Genomic DNA, 18,995 nt, shown 5'->3' with positions numbered 1-18,995 from the left:
TTAAGTGCCTTCTGGACATAGTTAGAAGATTCTAATATTTAACATTTCCAAAAGTATTCAATTTCATGTTACATTTAAAAAAAATTATTTCCCAGTCACCGCCGCTGATTTTCTTCCATGTCTTTTTGGCCTGAAGTTACTGATTCGGTCAGCAGTCACCTTCTAGTGCCATGGCCAAGTGGCCATTCGTCTCAAGTCAGCCTTGGTGGTGAGTGGTGACAGGTTATCTGACCAGAGGGAACTTCACAACTGAGCCAGATTCTGTACTCACTAAGGCATCCACGCACATGCAGTTCTGGTAAGGGTGGGGGCCACAGTAGTAAGCAGAGGTTGGGAGTTGGGATCTTGGCCAATTTTCCATACTATGTCAAGCTGTTGCAGCTAATGGTTGTGTTCTTACTGTCTTCCATCTGGAATCTGCTAACTCAGCACAGACCAGGGACCAAAGCTGGAAACTTCCTATTCTGTACGACTCAGAAATTGAGATTTAGGGGGTAATTTTAGCCTAACCCGCCAGGTGGGAAATGGGTGGGTTCAAGTATTCGATCTTGTTTTACACCCCGCCTGGCTTCACTCTCCATAAAACGGGCATCTGACCTGACCCTGACCATGGGTTAGGTTAAAATTACCCTTTTAATCAGTAATCCATAGGTATGGCTATTCACTTTTGGTGCATTTTCCTTGGTGTGCTTTCATTTACGAATGTGTGAAGAAAGAAATCCTGAAAAACGACTAGAGACTTAAAGCAGTAGTATGCATGAAAGTCCTGCATAGGAGCTCATAGTATAGCATTAGCCAATATGGTCAAATTCTTCCGCTGTGCTTTGGCAACAAAATTCTTGGTTATAAAAGGCTGTGATTATGGTGTACATTTAATCTATATCTTCAGTGATCTTACTAACAATTTTCAGCATGTATTTTAATTTTTCCAACTGACTGCTCTTCTGAGAACCATCATTCATGACTCTGTGTTGACATTGTTTTGCTATTAACCATTTCGATACTTGTGAGGTATTTCAGCACTAGAAAATACTGCACCAAATTGTTCAGCTCATTTGCAAAGTATCATGAATTGAGTTATAAGAACATAAGAAACAGGAGTAGGCCATTTGGCTCCTCGAGCCTGCTCCGCCATTCAATAAGATCAAGGCTGATCTACCTCAACTTCACTTTCCTGCACTATCTCCATATCCCTTGATTCCCTTAATATCCAAATCTAGCGATCTCTGTCTTGAATATACTCAACAACTGAGCCTCCATAGCCCTCTGGGGTAGAGAATTCCAAAGATTCACCACCCTCTGAGTGAAGAAATTTCTTACCATCTCAGTCCTAAATGGCCGACCCCTAATTCTGAGACTGTGACCCCTGGTCCTAGACTCCCCAGCCAGGGGAAACATCTACCCTGTCAAGCCCTGTGAGAATTTTGTATGTTTCAATGAGATTACCTCTCATTCTTCTAAACTCCAGAGAATATAGACCTAGTCTACTCAATCTCTCCTCATAGGACAATCCCCCCATCCCAGGAATCAGTCTGGTGAACCTTCATTGCACTCCCTCTATGGCACTCCCTCTATGGCAAGTGTATCCTTCCTTCGGTAAGGAGACCAAAACTGTACACAATACTCCAGGTGTGGTCTCACCAGGGCCCTATATAATTGCAGTAAGAAGTCTTTACTCTTATACTCAAATCCTCTTGTAATAAAGGCCAACATACCATTTGCTTTCTTAATTGCTTGTTGTACCTGCATGTTAACTTTTAGTGATTTGTGTACAAGGGCACCCAGGTCCCTCTGAACACCAACATTTCCCAATCTCTCTCCATTTAAAAAATACTCTGCTTTTCTATTTATCCTACCAAAGTGCATAACTTCACATTTCTCCACATTATATTCTTGCCCACTCACTTAGCTCACTCGCTTCAAGGCTATCCCCTTGAAGTCTCTTTGCATCCTCTTCACAACTTACATTCCCACCCAGCTTTGTATCATCAGCAGACTTGGATATATTACATTTGGTCCCCTCATCCAAATCATTGATGTAGATTGTGAATTACTGAAGCCCAAGGACTGATCCTTGCAGTATCCCACTAATTACAGCCTGCCAACCCGAAAAATGACCTGGTTATTCCTACGCTCTGTTTTCTGTCCATTAACCAATCCTCAATCCATGCTAGTATATTACCCCCAATCCCATGAGCCCTAATTTTGTTTAATAACCTCTTGTGTGGCACCTTATCGAATGCCTTCTGAAAATTCAAATACACCACATCCACTGGTTCCCCCTTATCTATTCTGTGAGTCACATCCCCAAAAAACTCTTAACAGATTTGTCAAACACGATTTCCCTTTCATAAATCTGTGTTGACTCTGCCCAATCCTATTATTATTTTCTAAGTGCCCTGTTACCATGTCCTTAATAATAGATTCTAGCATTTTCCCTACTACTGATGTCCGGCAAACTGGTCTGTAGTTCCCCATTTTCTCTCTGCCTCCTTTCTTAAATAGTGGGGTTACATTTCCTACCTTCCAATCCGCAGGCACTATTCTAGAATCTAGGGAATTTTGGAAAATGACAACCAATGCATCCACTATTTCTATAGCCACCTCTTTCAAAACCCTAGGATGTAGGCCATTAGGTCCAGGGGAGTTATCGGCTTTCAATCCCATTAATTTCTCCAGTACTTTTTTTTTGCTAATACTAATTTCTTTCAGTTCCTCATTCTCGCTAGACCCTTGGTTCTCCACTATTTCTGCGAAGTTTTTTGCGTCTTCTTCCGTGAAATTTTATCAACGGAGGTGGGTTGGTTGCGGATCAGGTGATTTCCGGCTACCAGTCCCGTCCCCAACTGCATCCGGCCCACAGACGTGATTTTACATTGATTGACTTTGTTAAGCCTGCCCTGCGAGCTTGCCGGCCAATAAGAGGAAGGCGGTCAGATGACATAATTTGAAGACGCAGCATCTGCTGGGTTTTTAAAGGGACAACGCACAATTTATTTTTTGACAGCTGATTTCTCAGTGTTTGACAGCATTGAAGTACTGCAAACACTGAAAATCACTGTACAAAGGTGACCTCTTGCACCCAGCCTCTCCAATGACTCCCTCCATAGGCTGGAATAGATTGCAGGTGAGGTGACAGAAGCGATCTGTCACTGGTGAGAGAGGTTCTCCCAATGAGGTGGCACTAGACATGGATTTAAAAACTTGTAACCTAAAGAAATGTGTAAATGTATTAAAAATGCATTCCACAACATTTTCTTACCTCTTGAGACTCACCAGTGCAACATTGGATCCTTCACACCACTTCTGCAGCATTACAGCAGACTCGCAGCACGCCACACTTACCTAGCATGGTGTCCGGATGTCTGGAAACCCGAGCCAGAAGCGGCAAAATTCAAAAATAACCTGTCAACTACTAGCAACTACCTGTTAATAGGCAGGTAAATTGCCTTTAATCCTCTTCCCGCCGCTAGGTGTTGGGTCCATCTGCAAATCGGGGACCCGACACTTGGGAAAATTGTTTGGAGGTGGGTTGACGGTGGGATCGCAACCAGCTGTCAATCAGAATGATTTTAACCTTTGACCTGCCTCCAAACCCGCCCTCTGAGCGGCAGCAAAATCCAGCCCAAAGTATTTGTTTAAATTCTTTAACCATTTCCTTATTCCCCATTATAATTTCTCCTGTCTCAGCCTGTAAGGGTCCCACATTTACTTTCGCTAATCTTTTACTTTTTACATACCTATAGATGCTTTTACGGTCTTTTTATGTCTTTTGCTAGTTTACTCTCATATTCTATTTTCCCTTTCTTTACCAATTTCTTGGTCCTCCTTTGCTGAATTCTAAAATCCTCTGAATCCTCAGGCTTACTACTCTTTTTGGCAACATTATAAGCCTCTTCCTTTGATCTAATACTATCTTTAATTTCTCTTGTTAGCCAAGGTTGGACCACTTTCCCTGTGGGGTTTTTGTGCCTTAAAGGAATATATATTTGTTGTAAATTATGTCTTAACTCTTTAAATGCTAGCCATTGCTTGTCTACCGTCATACCTTTTAATGTAGTTTCCCAATCTACCTTAACCAACTCGCCCCTCATACCTGCGTAGTTTGCTCTGTTTAGATTTAAGACCCTAGTTTCGGATTTAACTAAAATCACTTTCAAACTCAATATAAAATTCTATCATATTATGGTCACTCTTTCCTAAAGGCCTCTTTATTGCAAGGTTATTAACATAGAAACATAGAAGATAGGAGCAGGAGTAGGCCATTCGGTCCCTCGAGCCTGCTTCGCCTTTCAATGAGATCATGGCTGATCATCCAAATTCAGTACTCTGTTCCTGCCTTCTCTCCATATCCCTTGATCCCTTTAGCCTTAAGAAATATATCCAACTCCTTCTTGAATATATTTAATGAATTGGCCTCTACTGCCTTCTTTGGCAGAGAATTCCACAGGTTCACCACTCTCTGGGTGAAGAAATTCCTCTTCATCTCTGTCCTAAATGGCTTACCCCTTATCCTTAGACTGTGCCCCCTGGTTCTGGACTCCCCGACCATCGGGAACACCCTTCCAGCATCTAGTCTGTCTAACTAACCCTTTCTCATTGCACAATGCTAGATCTAAAATAGCCTGTTCCCTAGTTGGTTCCTCAACATACTAATCTAGAAAACTATCTTGCATACATTCCATGAATTTATCCTCCACACTATTACTGCAAATTTGGTTTGCCCAGTCTATATGTAGATTAAAGTCCCCCATGATTACTGTATTACCCTTTGTTACATGCGCCTCTAATTTCCTGACTTATACTCTGCCCTACATTACAACTACTGTTTGGGGGCCGATAAACAACTCCCACCAATGTTTTCTGCCCCTTGCAGTTTCTTAGCTCCACCCAAACTGATTCTACTTCTTGATTTTCTGAGCTAAGATCCTTTCTTTCTACTGTCTTTATCCCATCCTTTATTATCAGGGATACCCCTCCACCTTTTCCATTTTGCCTATCTCTTCTAAAAGTTAAGTATCCTGGAATATTTAGTTCCCAACCTTGGCCACATTATGGCTATTAGATCAAACCTATTAATTTCTATCTGCGCTATTAATTCATCTATTTGTTTGCGAATGCTTCGCGCATTCAGCTATAGTGCCTTTAGCTTTGACTTATTTCTATTTTTCCCTGATGCCAAGTTAGTCACTGATGCCTTATTACCATTGTTACTCTCTCTGTCCCTTCCTGGCCCACTCTGCTTATTTTTACCCAGAACTCTACTCTGCTCTAGAGCCTTGACATTTCTCTCGCTGCTTTTAAATTTAAATTTAAATTTCCTGAAACCTGCCCTCCCTCCTTCCCCCCCCACCCCCCCTCATTAGTTTAAAGCCCTTTCTATTGCCCAAGTTATTCAGTTCGCTAGGACACTGGTCCCATCCCGGTTTAAGTGGAGCCCATCCCAACGGAACAGCTCCCTCTTTCCCCAGTACTGGTGCCAGTGCCGCATGAACTGAAACCCCTTCCTCCCACACCGCTCTTTGAGCCAATCTGTTTGTACCTATACCAATTTGCATGTGTCTCAGGTAACAATCCAGAGATTATTACCTTTGAGGTTCTGTTTTTTAATTTGGATCCTAGCTCCTCAAACTCCCTCAGCGAACCTCATTCCTAGTTCTACCTATGTCGTTGGTTCCTACATGGACCACGACAACTGGATCCTCCCCCTCCCACTCCATGTTCTTCTCCAGCCGCGAGGAGATGTCTTTAACCCTGGCACCGGGCAGGCAACACAGCCTTCGGAACTCGGCCGTGACTGCAGAGAACAGTATCTATCCCCCTGACTATACTGTCCCCTACCACAACTACATTCCCATTCACTCCCTCCACTTGAATGGCCTCCTGCACCATGGTGCCATGCTCAGCTTGCTCATCCATTCTGCAGGCTTTTCTCTCATCCACACAGGCAGCAAGAACCTCATACCTGTTGGACAAGGGCAAAGACTGAGGCTCCTCCAGCACTGCTCCTCCAGCACTGCACCTTGGGTCCCCTTACCTGCCTGTGCTGCAGTCACACCCTCCTGTCCCTGACCACTAACCAGACCTGTACCACTACCTAACCTCCTGGATCCAAGTGTCCAGGTAACTATCCCCATCCCTGTTGCCCCACAATGTCTGCACCTCAGACTCCAGCTCAAAAACTCTGAGCTGAAGCTCCTCAAGATGCAGGCACTTACTGCAAACGTGGTTGTCCGGGATCACAATGCTCCCCACAAACTCCCACATGCTGCAGTTGCAGCACACCACCTGCACTGCCATCCCTATATATCCTTGTTTTATTTAATTAAATTTAATTAAATTTGTAATTAGGTAACTTAGTTTACAGTGTAGTTTCTTGACTACTTACTTGATCTAGATTAAGTTAAGGGTACTGAAATTAAATATCTACCTGTAACACAAAGCACTACAAGTAGTGTAGGCAAAAAGCAGCAACTCCTTCCCCCCATTTCTCTGAATTCCCATTCTTTCCAAATTCCCAAATTAAACACTCTGTTTAAGTACACTCCATTTTAATCCTGCTCTTTGCAGACCGAGTCATGGATTTTGGTTCTATGTATTCTATAATTTAGAATATTAGAATGTTTCAGAAAATAAATTTAGCAAATGTGCAAGCTGTGATTGAAATGCACTATATTGCAGTGTCTGAGTCTATTCTGGTATGACACATGTAGTCCATGGACATAGTTTTACACAGACTGACAACCAAAGTACGAAGAGATTTTCTGTTTTCATATCATTTAAAGTTTTTATAATATATTTGTGCCCTTGTTTAAATTCTTGCAACTATTGATTACTGTTTGACTGCATGTTGGCCAGGAGATCAAATACTGTAATTCCTTTCTTAAAAACCTACAGCAGTTCACAGAATCACAGAAACCCCACAGTGCAGATAGAGGCCATTTCAGCCCATCGAGCCTGCACCGACACATATCCCACCCGATCCCCATAACCCCTACACCAACACATATCCCACCCTATCCCCGTAACCCCATGGTTGTGGAATGTTGAACACTGAAATGATTCAAACCCCATTCACAACCTGGCATTCATACCCGAGCTTCACATAGCAGTTGGGTTCACCAGTCTCATGGGTGAAGCAAAGTGGTAAACTGGTCAGGGAGGATTACTTTCCATTGCCACTTAAGCATGTTTCCATGTAAGAGGGCTGTCGATGATCGGCATCAACTGCATCTGTGGAAATGACCATGTACTGAATTGTACCATAATTCTGGCCAAAGAGATAGCATCCACCAGTGTTTCTGTATCAAACACATGTATATGGAGTTACAATTGAATCTCCTATTGTTTGCAAATTTAGTTTTATATTCAGTATTGAAAGTTACTTAAAAAAATTGTTTCTAAAACTTCAACAATATGTTTAGTAGATACAAGATTAATGTAGGTGCAAGACTACCATTCAATAATACCCACTTTCATACTTGGTGTATCGCAATTAAACTGGTGTCAGTCTTCTGATGTTTGGTAGGAGTGCTTGTTACGGGGTAAGTGGGATTTGTCGATGATCAGTTGTAATGGAAATATTTCTTAAGGGAACTACTGTAGTTGGTTATATGGAACTGTATGTTGTAATTTTACCTTCCTGTTTAACTGTTGATATTGAAAATGGACTGGTAAAATTGAAGTCCTCAAGTAGGTAGATATTATAAACATTATTTGAAAATATTTGACCTTGGCAAGATGTATGATGTGGTTTTATTGGGCAGTACAACTGTTCCATTTAAGGGAAATATGTTGCATCTTGAGTTTTCACATTCACTTATGACATTAGGGGGGAAAAATTCAGTATCGCCCCGTTTAGGGCGCGATTATCGTCCTGCGCAAAGTTTAGCGCCTGGCGCTAATTATCGCCTTCAACTGCAAACTTGGCTTTTATCGCCCCTGGAGTTGATTGGAGCGCTAAGTCAGGCACTACATACCTCTCTTAAGGCGTGAAGGCTGAGGAGCGAGGCGCTACCTCAGAGCGCTGGCGAAGCTCATGTGATGTCAGTCAGCAATGGAACACAGACACAATGGCGCCGGCCAGTTCTTAAAGGGGATTGGATTGATCTTGCTCTCCATCCACATCCTGCTCATTGCAGCCTTGAATCTTGGCCTGGAGAGACCTGTACATCAAATCTGCTGGAAAGAACAATGGCGAGGCCCAGGGAAAGAGCTCAGAGTGCAGTCCCCACAGTCTCTTCTATATCGATACAAGGAAGGGCAAATCAAAATGAACCTGCATAGTGCTGCTCAGTACCCAAAACTCCTTCACACAGCGTTGAATCTCTCTCTCTCTCTCTCTCTCTCTCTCTCTCAGAATGCGTGGTGCAAAAATGTCACCAACAAAAAAAAGCAGGAAGCGGTTGCCTTTAAATAGCACTCCTCCAGTCCCTTCCTAACTGCAAAACGCTCCCCTCAACCTGTCGTTGCAGGCGGTAAGGCAGGGGGCGCCACTCAATATCCGGTCTGGGGCGTTGCACACTTGACTGATGTCACGATCTGCCGGCGCAGGAGATCGTGGCGGTAGAGTTTAGCACCACCGCAAAATGTCTAGTTAATTTTGTGAGCGCCGCAAACATCGCCGCGCACGGACGCTAGTTGCTTTGCGCCCCATTAGCGCCCTCTTTAGGCGCTAACGGGAGGTGCAAACCAACTGAATTTTTCCCCCTCGATTTTTTAATGAGGCAAGCTTGTTTTTTGTTGCTTGTGGCGACCCTGCAAGTTTGGAAAGTGTTCAAGTTGGTTGCTTGTCATTACAATTTTATTATTTCCATGTGTAATACAATTAAAGTTAGAGATCTGATTGGAATATATGTCAAGCTACCCTTCTGCTGCTTACCACGAGCCCTTGTGAATATGGAAAAAATGTCAGTGTTGAGAAAAACAATTGTGTGACAAAATGTAAGTGTAAAAATCACACACATTTAAAAACTTTTTCATGTGTTGGAAGTCCTAGATAATTGAAAATTCTCTAGAAAAACAAGGATTACCTGCTTCCTGGATTTGTAATGTACCTCACTTGAAATTTTTAAAAATTTGTTTATGGTATGTGGGCGTCGCTGGCAAGGCCAGCATTTATTGCCCATCCCTAATTGCCCTTGAGAAGGTGGTGGTGAGCTGCCTTCTTGAACCGCTGCAGTTCGTGTGGTGAGGGTACTCCCACAGTACTGTTAGGGAGGGAGTTCCAGGATTTTAACCCAGCGATGATGAAGGATCGGCGATATACAGTACTTCTAAGTCAGGATGGTGTGTGACCTGGAGGGGAACTTGGAGGTGGTGATGTTCCCATGCGCCTGCTGCCCTTGTCCTTCTAGGTGGAAGAGGTTGTGGGTTTGGGAGGTGCTGCCGAAGAAGCATTGGCGAGTTGCTGCAGTGTATCTTGTAGATGGTACACATTACAGCCACGGTATGCTGGTGGTGGAGGGAGTGAATGTTTAAGGTGGTGGATGGGGTACCAATCAAGCAGGCTGCTTTGTCTTGGATGGTGTCGAGCTTCTTGAGTGTTGTTGGAGCTGCACTCATCCAGGCAAGTGGAGAGTATTCCATCATACTCCTTACTTGAGCCTTGTAGATGGTAGACTGGCTTTGGGGAGTCAGGAGGTGAGACACTCGCCACAGAATACCCAGCCTCTGACCTGCTCTTGTTGCCACAGTATTTATGTGGCTGGTCCAGTTCAGTTTCTGATCAATGGTGACCCCCAGGATGTTGATGGTGGGGGATTTGGCGATGGTAATGCCGTTGAATGTCAAGGGGCGGTGGTTAGACTCTTGCTTGTTGGAAATAGTTATTGCCTGGCACTTCTGTGGGGCGAATGTTACCTGCCATTTATCAGTCCAAGCCTAAACGTCGTCCAGATCTTGTTGCATGCCGGCATGGACTGCTTCATTATCTGAGGAGTTGTGAATGGCGCTGAACACTGTGCAGTCATCAGCGAACATCCCCATTTCTGACCTTATGTTGGAGGGAAGGTCATTGATGAAACAGCTGAAGATGGTTGGGCCTAGGACACTACCCTGAGGAACTCCTGCAGTGATGTCCTGGGGCTGTGATGATTGAACTTCCACCACCACGACCATCCTCCTTTGTGCTAGGTATGACTCCAGCCAGTGGAGAGTTTTCCCTCCCGATTCCCATTGACTTCAGTTTTACTAGGGCTCCTTGATGCCACAATCGGTCAAATGCCGCCTTGATGTTAAGGGCAGTCACTCTCACCTCATCTCTGGAATTCAGCTCCTTTTTCCATGTTTGAACCAAGGCTGTAATGAGGCCCGGAGTTGAGTGGTCTTGGCGGAACCCAAACTGGGCATCAGTGAGTAGGTTTATTGATGAGTAAGTGCTGCTTGATGGCACTGTTGATGACACCTTTCTTCACTTTGCTGATGATTGAGAGTAGGATGATGGGGCGGTAATTGGCCGGGTTGGATTTGTTCTGCTTTTTGTGGATAGGACGTACCTGGGCAGTTTTCCATATTGTCGGATAGATGCCAGTGTTGTAGCTGTACTGGAACAGCTTGGCTAGAGGCGCAGCTAGTTCTGGAGCACAAGTCTTCAGCACAACAGCCGGGATGTTGTCGGGGCCCATTGCCTTTGCTGTATCCAGTGCGCTCAACCGTTTCTTGATATCACGTGGAGTGAATCGAATTGGCTGAAGACTGGCTTCTGTGATGGTGGGGACCTCAGGAGGAGGTCGATATGGATCATCCACTCGACACTTCTGGTTGAAGATGGCTGCAAACGCTTCAGCCTTGTCTTTTGCACTCACGTGCTGGGCTCCATCATCATTGAGGGTGGTGATATTCATGGAGCCTCCTCCTCCCATTAGTTGTTTAATGGTCCATCACCATTCACGACTGGATGTGGCAGGACTGCAGAGCTTTGATCTGATCCAAATTATTGTATCCTAATCTGTCAGGCCAGTAGGGTTTACTACGTGCCTGGAATAGGGTTCACCCATTTTATGTGATACAATTTATAATTTTGAGAATTAAAAATTACTATCGCAAAGCCACATTCTGAATGCTGTTCTGCTTCTGTGTACTCACATTATTTTAATTTCAGAAAACATGAATACTATTGCTTTTCAAACTCTAAAGGTATTTTAGCTTCCAAAATCATCACATCTTTTGTATTTGACAAAGATGCACATATAGGTCCTAAGACTTTCATGGTTTGTTTTGGATTCGGAATGTGAAGCTTGGGTGTATGGAGTTAACTGCATGTGGAAGTGTTGAATCTGATGTTTATTTTGTGAGTGTGCTTGGGTTACCACCTTTTGCCAAGTCCAAAACCAGACAGAGGAGGATTGTAGCAGAGTAGTTGGTGGAATCGTGGCTTGAATTTTGTTTGCTTTGGTACAGATGAAAATTCATTCAAGCCATTAATAATAGTTTAACGTTTCCACATTGCGAGGCACAGAAATAAGTCGAAGAAATGGACTTTATCAATTTACCTTTTAACCTTTTGATCATATGCGTCCTGAAGGTGTTCTGAGAGATCTGCCAGGGAACTATGTAAATAGTAGAGCTTTGGTCTGAAAATTTGGCCTTCCTGCCAACCCCCCACCCCCTAGTACAGGTTCAAATTCAGCTCAAATTGATGGGATAAATGTCGTCTTATTTTGGTGATTGTAATGGTTCTAAGTTAAATGAATTTTGGTAGACTAAATCCAGTTTGTACTGGTAGTGAGTCTCCAACACAGAACTATCCATAATTAAACACTACGTTGGCAGTCTTATATGTGGATATTGTGTGAAATGGAAATGTTAGATCAGAACACACTCTGAGGTTTGTCCCCCCCTTTCCTGAAAATGTTGATTCCTGCTGTTCAGTGCCTCACCTAAGTGGCCATTCTTTACACGTGAGGCCACTTAATTCTGGAGTCATCACGTCTGAGCCCAATCCTATCCTATCAACACACAAAGTTCTCCCATTGTTCTTAGCAACATTTATCCCTCAACCAACATCACTAACAAAAACTAATTATCCAGTCATTTATCTCATTGCTGTTTGTGGGACTTTTCTGTGTGCAGTTTGGCTGCTGCATTTCCCTACATTATAAAAGTGAAAATGCTTTAAAAGTACGCATTGGCTATGAAGTGCTTTAGGATGTCCTAAGCTCATGACAGGTGCTATATAAAACCAAGTTTTCTTTTTTCTTTCTTTAAAACATAGGTCATTAGGTCGTTGGATAATGAAGAATTTTCCTTTCACTGGCTGAGGTTAATTGTAGCGCCCCTTTTGCCATCACAGCTGAGATCATTAATCCGGCACTGACTGAACCTGAAATATTCCTGGTCTCTGATTCATTGGCTTATTTTTCTCTGCTTCCCAATGTTTTGGATGTGATTTTTTGTCAGAACTTAGTGTACTGATCAACTGAAAACTTTAACCTATATTTTTCTGTTCATATGCCGACCAGCCTGCTTTGCACCTGCAACATTTTTAGCTTTAATTCCCCATTAATTATATTTGGGGAAAAAATTGTGAAGAATGGGTTGCAGGTTAGCTGGTCACCTTCTGGGCTCTAGGGAAGAGCTCTTTAGATACCGTTTTCTAGTCAAATATATTAAAAAAACCAGATGGAACACATTTTAAGGCTTAAGTATTTTGCGTTCAATGTAATTATGATTAGAGCTTCCTGCTCTTTTAGTATGATTGACATTTGTAACTGCATCAGGATATTAGGAACGCAGTTGGTTAAATAGTGTGAAGTTTTCCTAGGGAGGGGCAGCCATTCCAAAAGATTGTGGTTAGTGGTTTGGATAGTGGAAGCATAGGGGATATAGTGGTTGAGCAAGTGCTTTGCCTTGTGAGAGGGAGGCATTCCTTGAATTTTGCCTTCAAGTATGCTTAAGGATTAAACGTGCTCGCATGCAAACATTTGAAAACAAAATTGTGGGGGAGGTATGGTGGAGCTGGAGCTGGAGCTCTAGCTTGCTGCACCACAGAGCAGATCTCTCAGTTCCTCACTTGAATCCCTGCTCTCGACCATGCCACTGAGTGGAGGCCAGGCACTTGCATGATACTTGGGCTGCACCAAAAAGGTGATCTGCATATATATGATTACAAATTACTGCTAAAATAAATGATTGACAGTATTTTACTGTTTATGATGATCCTACTGATGATATTGAGCATGGAGACCAGGAAATGATGTCTGCCCTGATTCTTCTCATTAGTTATATAGATTTTTCAGTTTTAAAAGCCAAGTGCTTTGCAAACACAGTTGTAACTTAAAACTTTCCAAAACATTATTTACTATTAAAGCCATAGTGATTTCGATCTGTCCACAACTATCTTTGTATGGAGATTTGGAGCAGAGAGCAAGAGGAACTTCTTTACAAGAACATGAGATATAGGAGCAGGAGTGGGCCATATGGCCCATCGAGCCTGCTCCGCCATTCAGTAGATCATGGTTGAACTTCTACATCAACGACACTTTCCTGCCCTATCCCCATATCCCTCCGTGACCAAAAATCTATCAATCTCTGTCTTGAATATACTCATCGACTGAGCATCCACAGCCCTCTGGGGTAGAGAATTCCATAAATTCACAACCCTCTGAGCGAAGAAATTTCTCCTCATCTCAGTCCTAAATGGCCGACCCCTTATCCTGAGATTATGACCCCTAGTTCTAGACTCTCCAGCCGGGGAAACAGCCTCTAAGTGTCTACCCTGTCAATCCTGTAGTGTATGTACCTTTAAGAGAGAACTACTTTTACAGCTCCTGTATACTGTAGTACCGGCAGTGACCACACCTGTATATAAGCCTTGAGCATGCCTCTGTACCCCCAGTCTTGAGACTACCCTACTCCAGTAAATACCTGTTGATTGTTAAGTTACAGCATCCGTGTGGTTATTGAAAAACATCATACTCTCAGAATCACGGATCTAACAGTGGCGACGAGTGTCGATTCGAATCTACCTGCAACTCTGCATTTCCCTTCGAGGATTCGCTCCGGGAGGGCGGTGGAAGAAAGTCGAGGCCAGAAACACGGGCGTCGACCACGAGCAACCGCCTAGTCGTCTGGCAGAGAGTGAACATCGCAGGGGAGGCTGTGGAGAGCCGGGCTTGGTTCCCCAGCCACGACGATCAGCAACAGACTGACGACAGGTACCAGGTACAGCGCAGACCCTTCCCGGACAGCAGCGGCTGGAGCCGACTGACGGCAGAGAAAAAGCCGAGCAGCGTCGACGGGGCAAGATAGAGGGTGAAGCGCACAGGGCGCAGCCGGGGGTTGAAAACCAAGCGGCGTCGAGGAAAAACAAAACGGAGAGAGAGAGGGTAAAGCAGCAGCCGGGTTCAGGACCGAGCGGCGGAAACGGGAAAGGCGCACAGAAAAAAAAAACGCGCAGAGTGCAGCCAGGGCTCAAGGGCTGAACAGTGTCCGCAGGGAGAGCGCAGGAGACGCCATTGAGCCGCGGAGAAGAAGGAAGAGCGCGGGAGACGCCATTTTTAGAAGCCGCAGCGGAGATGAAGGGTGAGCGCGGGAAGAAAGGAAAGCGCGGGAGACGCCATTTTGTGCCAGCGGAGAAGAAGGGAAAGCGCGGGAGATGCCATTTTTGACAGTTAAATCACACCCAAGGATGCCGAAGAGTGGCAGTATCTCTACGTTCGACAATGAAGTCGAAGATTGGGCGACATGTGGAACGTATTGAGGTGTACTGCAGGGCGAATGAAGTGCCAGATGCTAGGAAAGCACTGGTTTTGTTAAATTCCATGGGTGCAAAAACTTATGGCTTACTGCAAAACCTAATAACCCCAGAGAAGCCTGTGAATAAGAATTTCGAAAGCATAGTAGAAATCCTACAGGACCACTTAAACCCCACACCGCTGCTGATAGCAGAATGATTTAAGTTCCATAAAAGGAACCAACACAAAGACGAAAGCAATGCTGAGTACTTAACGGAACTGCGCAAGCTATCGAAACACTGCCAGTTTGGAGTGGGACTAGCAGATACGTTAAGGGACAAGTTTGTGTGTGGGCTTCAAAGTGAAGGAACCCAGAAACGGCTTCTATCAGAAAAGGATCTTACGCTGGACAAGGCTTTCAGTATGGCAGTATCACAGGAAGCAGCCGCAAGGGGCGCTGCAGAGATACAACGGAGACCGCAAGAATATGGCACCAATGAAATGTCCTGTGGAACAGGGAAGTGTTATCGCTGCGGCAGAACAACACACGACCAGAAGGATTGTTGGTTCAAGGGCCAAGTGTGCAGACAGTGTGGAAAAACAGGACACATAGCAAGAGTCTGCAGGTCTGGGAAGAAAACCAACAGCAAGAAATCTCCACAGGAGAAGTACAAAAAGATACACAAGGTGATGGACAGTAGTTCAGATGAACAGAAAAGTGACACAGACTCCAGAAGCAAGGAGCTGGGTTGTCTGAAACTACATAAGGTAACCAAAATGGAGGATCACCAGACTATCTGGGTTACACTCAAGATAGACGGAGTCCAAGTGAAAATGGAATTGGACACAGGATCAGCCCTAACAGTCATAAACCAAAGGGACTACAAGCGGCTATTTTCACATATACCCTTGAAAGCTACAGAGATTGTCTTGAAGACGTACACGGGGCAAAAAGTCTACCCCAAAGGTAAAATAAGGGTGAAAGTGATATACAAAGGCCAGGAAATACCTAAAATGGACTTATATGTATTGCCAGATGGAGGACCACCACTGCTAGGACGTGAATGGATCCGGAAGATACAATTAGATTGGCATTCCATACAGGCACTGAAGGTTGAGGCCAAAAAGGATGACGACGTCACACCTGGACGACTGTCAAAAATGCTAACTGACGCACAAGAAGTGTTCCAGGAGGGACTCGGAACACTAAAAGGCATAACAGCAACGATTAAAATAGAGGAAAATGCAAGCCCAAAGTTTCTTAAGGCCAGACCAGTGCCTTCTGCGATCAGACCAGCCGTCGAAGCAGAGCTGGAAGGGTTGGAATGTTCAGGAGTACTGTCCAAAGTAGACTGGAGCGAGTGGGCTACACCCATCGTTCCTGTAATGAAGAGGTCGTTGAGTAATACTCCTGGGGAACCAAAGAAGGTCCGCATCTGTGGGGATTTTAAGGTGACAGTGAACCCAGTCCTTCACATGGTAGAATATCCGCTTCCACGAATTGAGGATATTTTCGCCTCGCTATCTGGAGGTAAACGCTTCACCAAAATTGATCTAGCCCAGGCGTACTTGCAAATGGAGGTAGAAGAAGCCTCGAAACAATACCTCACGATCAACACTCATAAAGGTCTCTATCAATACAACCGGCTGGTGTTCAGGGTAGCATCGGCTCCGGCTATTTGGCAAAGGGCGATGGATCAAGTCCTGCAAGGGATTTCAGGGACCCAGTGTTATTTGGACGACATCCTGGTCACGGGCAAAAATGACAGTGATCACCTCGCCAACTTGGAGAAAGGTGCTCACCAGATTAAAGGAATATGGGCTACGAGCTAATCGTCACAAGTGCGAGTTTTTCCAGAAGCATTTCGTATTGTGGCCACGTCATCGATGAAGAGGGGTTACATAAGTCCCCTGAAAAGATTGAGGCAGTAGTCAAGGCTCCAGCACCGGAAAATGTATCACAACTGAGGTCGTTCCTCGGGCTGGTAAACTACTACCATAAGTTCTTACCAAATTTGTCCACGGTATTACACCCACTGAACACCCTACTGCAAACAGGGATACTATGGAAGTGGAATGGCGAACGTAGACGAGCTTTCCAGAAGTGTAAAGAATTGATCACATCAAAAGAGGTGTTGGCCCATTTCAACCCAGCACTACCAATTCGTTTGGCATGTGATGCATCACCCTATGGTATTGGAGCGGTGCTGTCGCACAAATTCCCAGACGGGTTGGAGAGGCCAGTAGCCTTTGCGTCTCGGTCACTAACCTCAGCCGAGTGCAACTACGCCCAGATTGACAGGGAGGCCCTCAGCCTAGTATGGGGAGTAAAAAAATTCAACCACTATCTGCATGGGCAGAAGTTCACCTTGCTGACTGACCACCAACCACTTGTCTCCATCTTTAATCCTAAGAAGGGCGTTCCAGTGATGACTGCACAACGGTTACAAAGATGGTCCCTGTTTCTAGGGGCGAATCAATATGAAATAGAATATAAAGGCACGAAACAGCATGGAAACGCTGATGGGCTATCACGCCTGCCACTGCCTACTGTGGAGGAAGCACCAGCAGTGGACCCTATCGAGATATTTTATTCGTCAATAATTGAACGATTGCCAGTAACTAACGCGGATATAGAGAAGGAGACCCGCAATGACCCGACACTGTCTCGGATATATGATTTGACGGTGAGGGGATGGCCAACACATGGCGACTCACTGTTGCCAGCATTCTCATCCAGAAGAGAACAGCTGTCAGTATGCCAGGGGACAGTGATGTGTGGATCCTGAGTGGTGATTCCACCCAAGTTAAGGGAGAGAGTGCTAAATTAGCTTCATGAAGGTCATCTGGGAGGGGTGAAAATGAAAAGCCTTGCTAGGGCTTATGTGTGGTGGCCGGGGATCAATCAACAAATCGAGGACCTAACCAAGAGCTGCTCAGGATGCCAGAAGGTCCAAAATGCACCACCACATGCCCCTCTACACCCATGGGAGTGGCCCTCCTCTCCATGGCAACGGGTGCACATTGATTTTGCTGGTCCATTCATGGACTCAATGTTCTTAATGGCAGTGGATGCCCACTCGAAATGCCCTGAGGTGATAAAAATGTCCTCAACCACTACAGAGAAAAGGATTGCAGTCCTACGGACCATATTTGCCAGGAACGGCTTGCCAGAGCAGATTTGCTCTGATAATGGACCACAGTTTGTGTCCGAAGAGTTTCGGAAATTTATGAGAAGGAATGGGGTCAGGCATTACACATCCGCCCCGTATCATCCAGCCACAAATGGATTGGCTGAGAGGTTCGTACAAACCTTTAAAAAGGCGATAAAGGCCATGTGCAACGATGAAATTCCACTACAGCATAAGGTGGACAATTTCCTATTAGCCTACAGAAATGCGACACATGCAGTCACCAACCAGACCCCGGCCATGATATTCTTTAACCGAAGGTTGAGATCTCGTCTGGATTTGCTCAGACCAAATGTGCGAAGAAATGTTGAGGATAAACAAATCCAGCACATCAATGAGAAGCCGACAAGGAGCTTCAATGTAGGACAACCAGTCTTGGCCCATGACTACCGAACAGAGAAATGGCAACCCGGAACGATATGCACAAGGCAGGGGCCATTAATGTACACAGTGGATGTCGGGGAGAACATTGTGAGACGCCACGTTGATCATATCTTAGCGTCATAGGAACAAGTCAACCCCATGTCTCGAGTACCTGGGGATGAACCCGACATACCGGTAGCATCTACCTCAGAACCAGTAGCAGTGGAAACCGATGAACTAACCGACGAAAAGGGGCCAGAATCGCCTCCGCACCAAGAACAAGAACCTCAGGAAAGGCGCTATCCCGAAAGGATCAGGAAGCCGCCCCAAATACTGAATCTATAAATGGACTATTGTTGTTTAATGTACATGTTAAAGTGTTAATTGTTATTTGAATATTATGGGTACTGCTAATCTAAAAGGGGAGGAATTGTAGTGTATGTACCTTTAAGAGAGAACTACTTTTACAGCTCCTGTATACTGTAGTACCGGCAGTGACCACACCTGTATATAAGCCTTGAGCATGCCTCTGTACCCCCAGTCTTGAGACTACCCTACTCCAGTAAATACCTGTTGATTGTTAAGTTACAGCATCCGTGTGGTTATTGAAAAATATTATACTCTCAGAATCACGGATCTAACAAATCCCTCTAAGAATTTTATACGTTTCATTGAGATCACCTCTCATTCTTCTAAACTCAAAAGAATTTAGGCCCATTCTACTCAATCTCTCCTCATAGGACAGCCCTCTCATCCCAGGAATCAA

At 44.6% G+C, this 18,995-nt stretch overlaps 1 protein-coding gene across 4 annotated transcripts in view; it reads left to right on the top strand.

The window, feature by feature from the left end:
* Positions 1 to 18,995, top strand: part of bckdhb (branched chain keto acid dehydrogenase E1 subunit beta) — a 536,758-nt gene that overhangs the window by 325,727 nt on the left and 192,036 nt on the right. The window contains exon 10 of one of the 4 annotated variants that reach the window (XM_085997677.1): positions 12,215 to 13,880. The exons of the other annotated variants lie outside the window; for them this stretch is intronic. Within the exon in view, the coding sequence (XP_085853803.1) occupies positions 12,215 to 12,316 (102 nt within the window). The 3' untranslated portion in view covers positions 12,317 to 13,880. Of the gene's footprint in view, positions 1 to 12,214; positions 13,881 to 18,995 lie in introns of those variants that run through there. 4 annotated transcript variants of the gene reach the window in all.

The sequence above is a fragment of the Somniosus microcephalus genome, chromosome 9 (genome assembly GCF_052327205.1).
Source record: "Somniosus microcephalus isolate GS21.2 chromosome 9, FLI_Smic_1.0, whole genome shotgun sequence".
In the NCBI taxonomy this organism is placed as follows: domain Eukaryota; kingdom Metazoa; phylum Chordata; class Chondrichthyes; order Squaliformes; family Somniosidae; genus Somniosus; species Somniosus microcephalus.
This window is presented reverse-complemented; position numbering and strand designations above follow the sequence as displayed.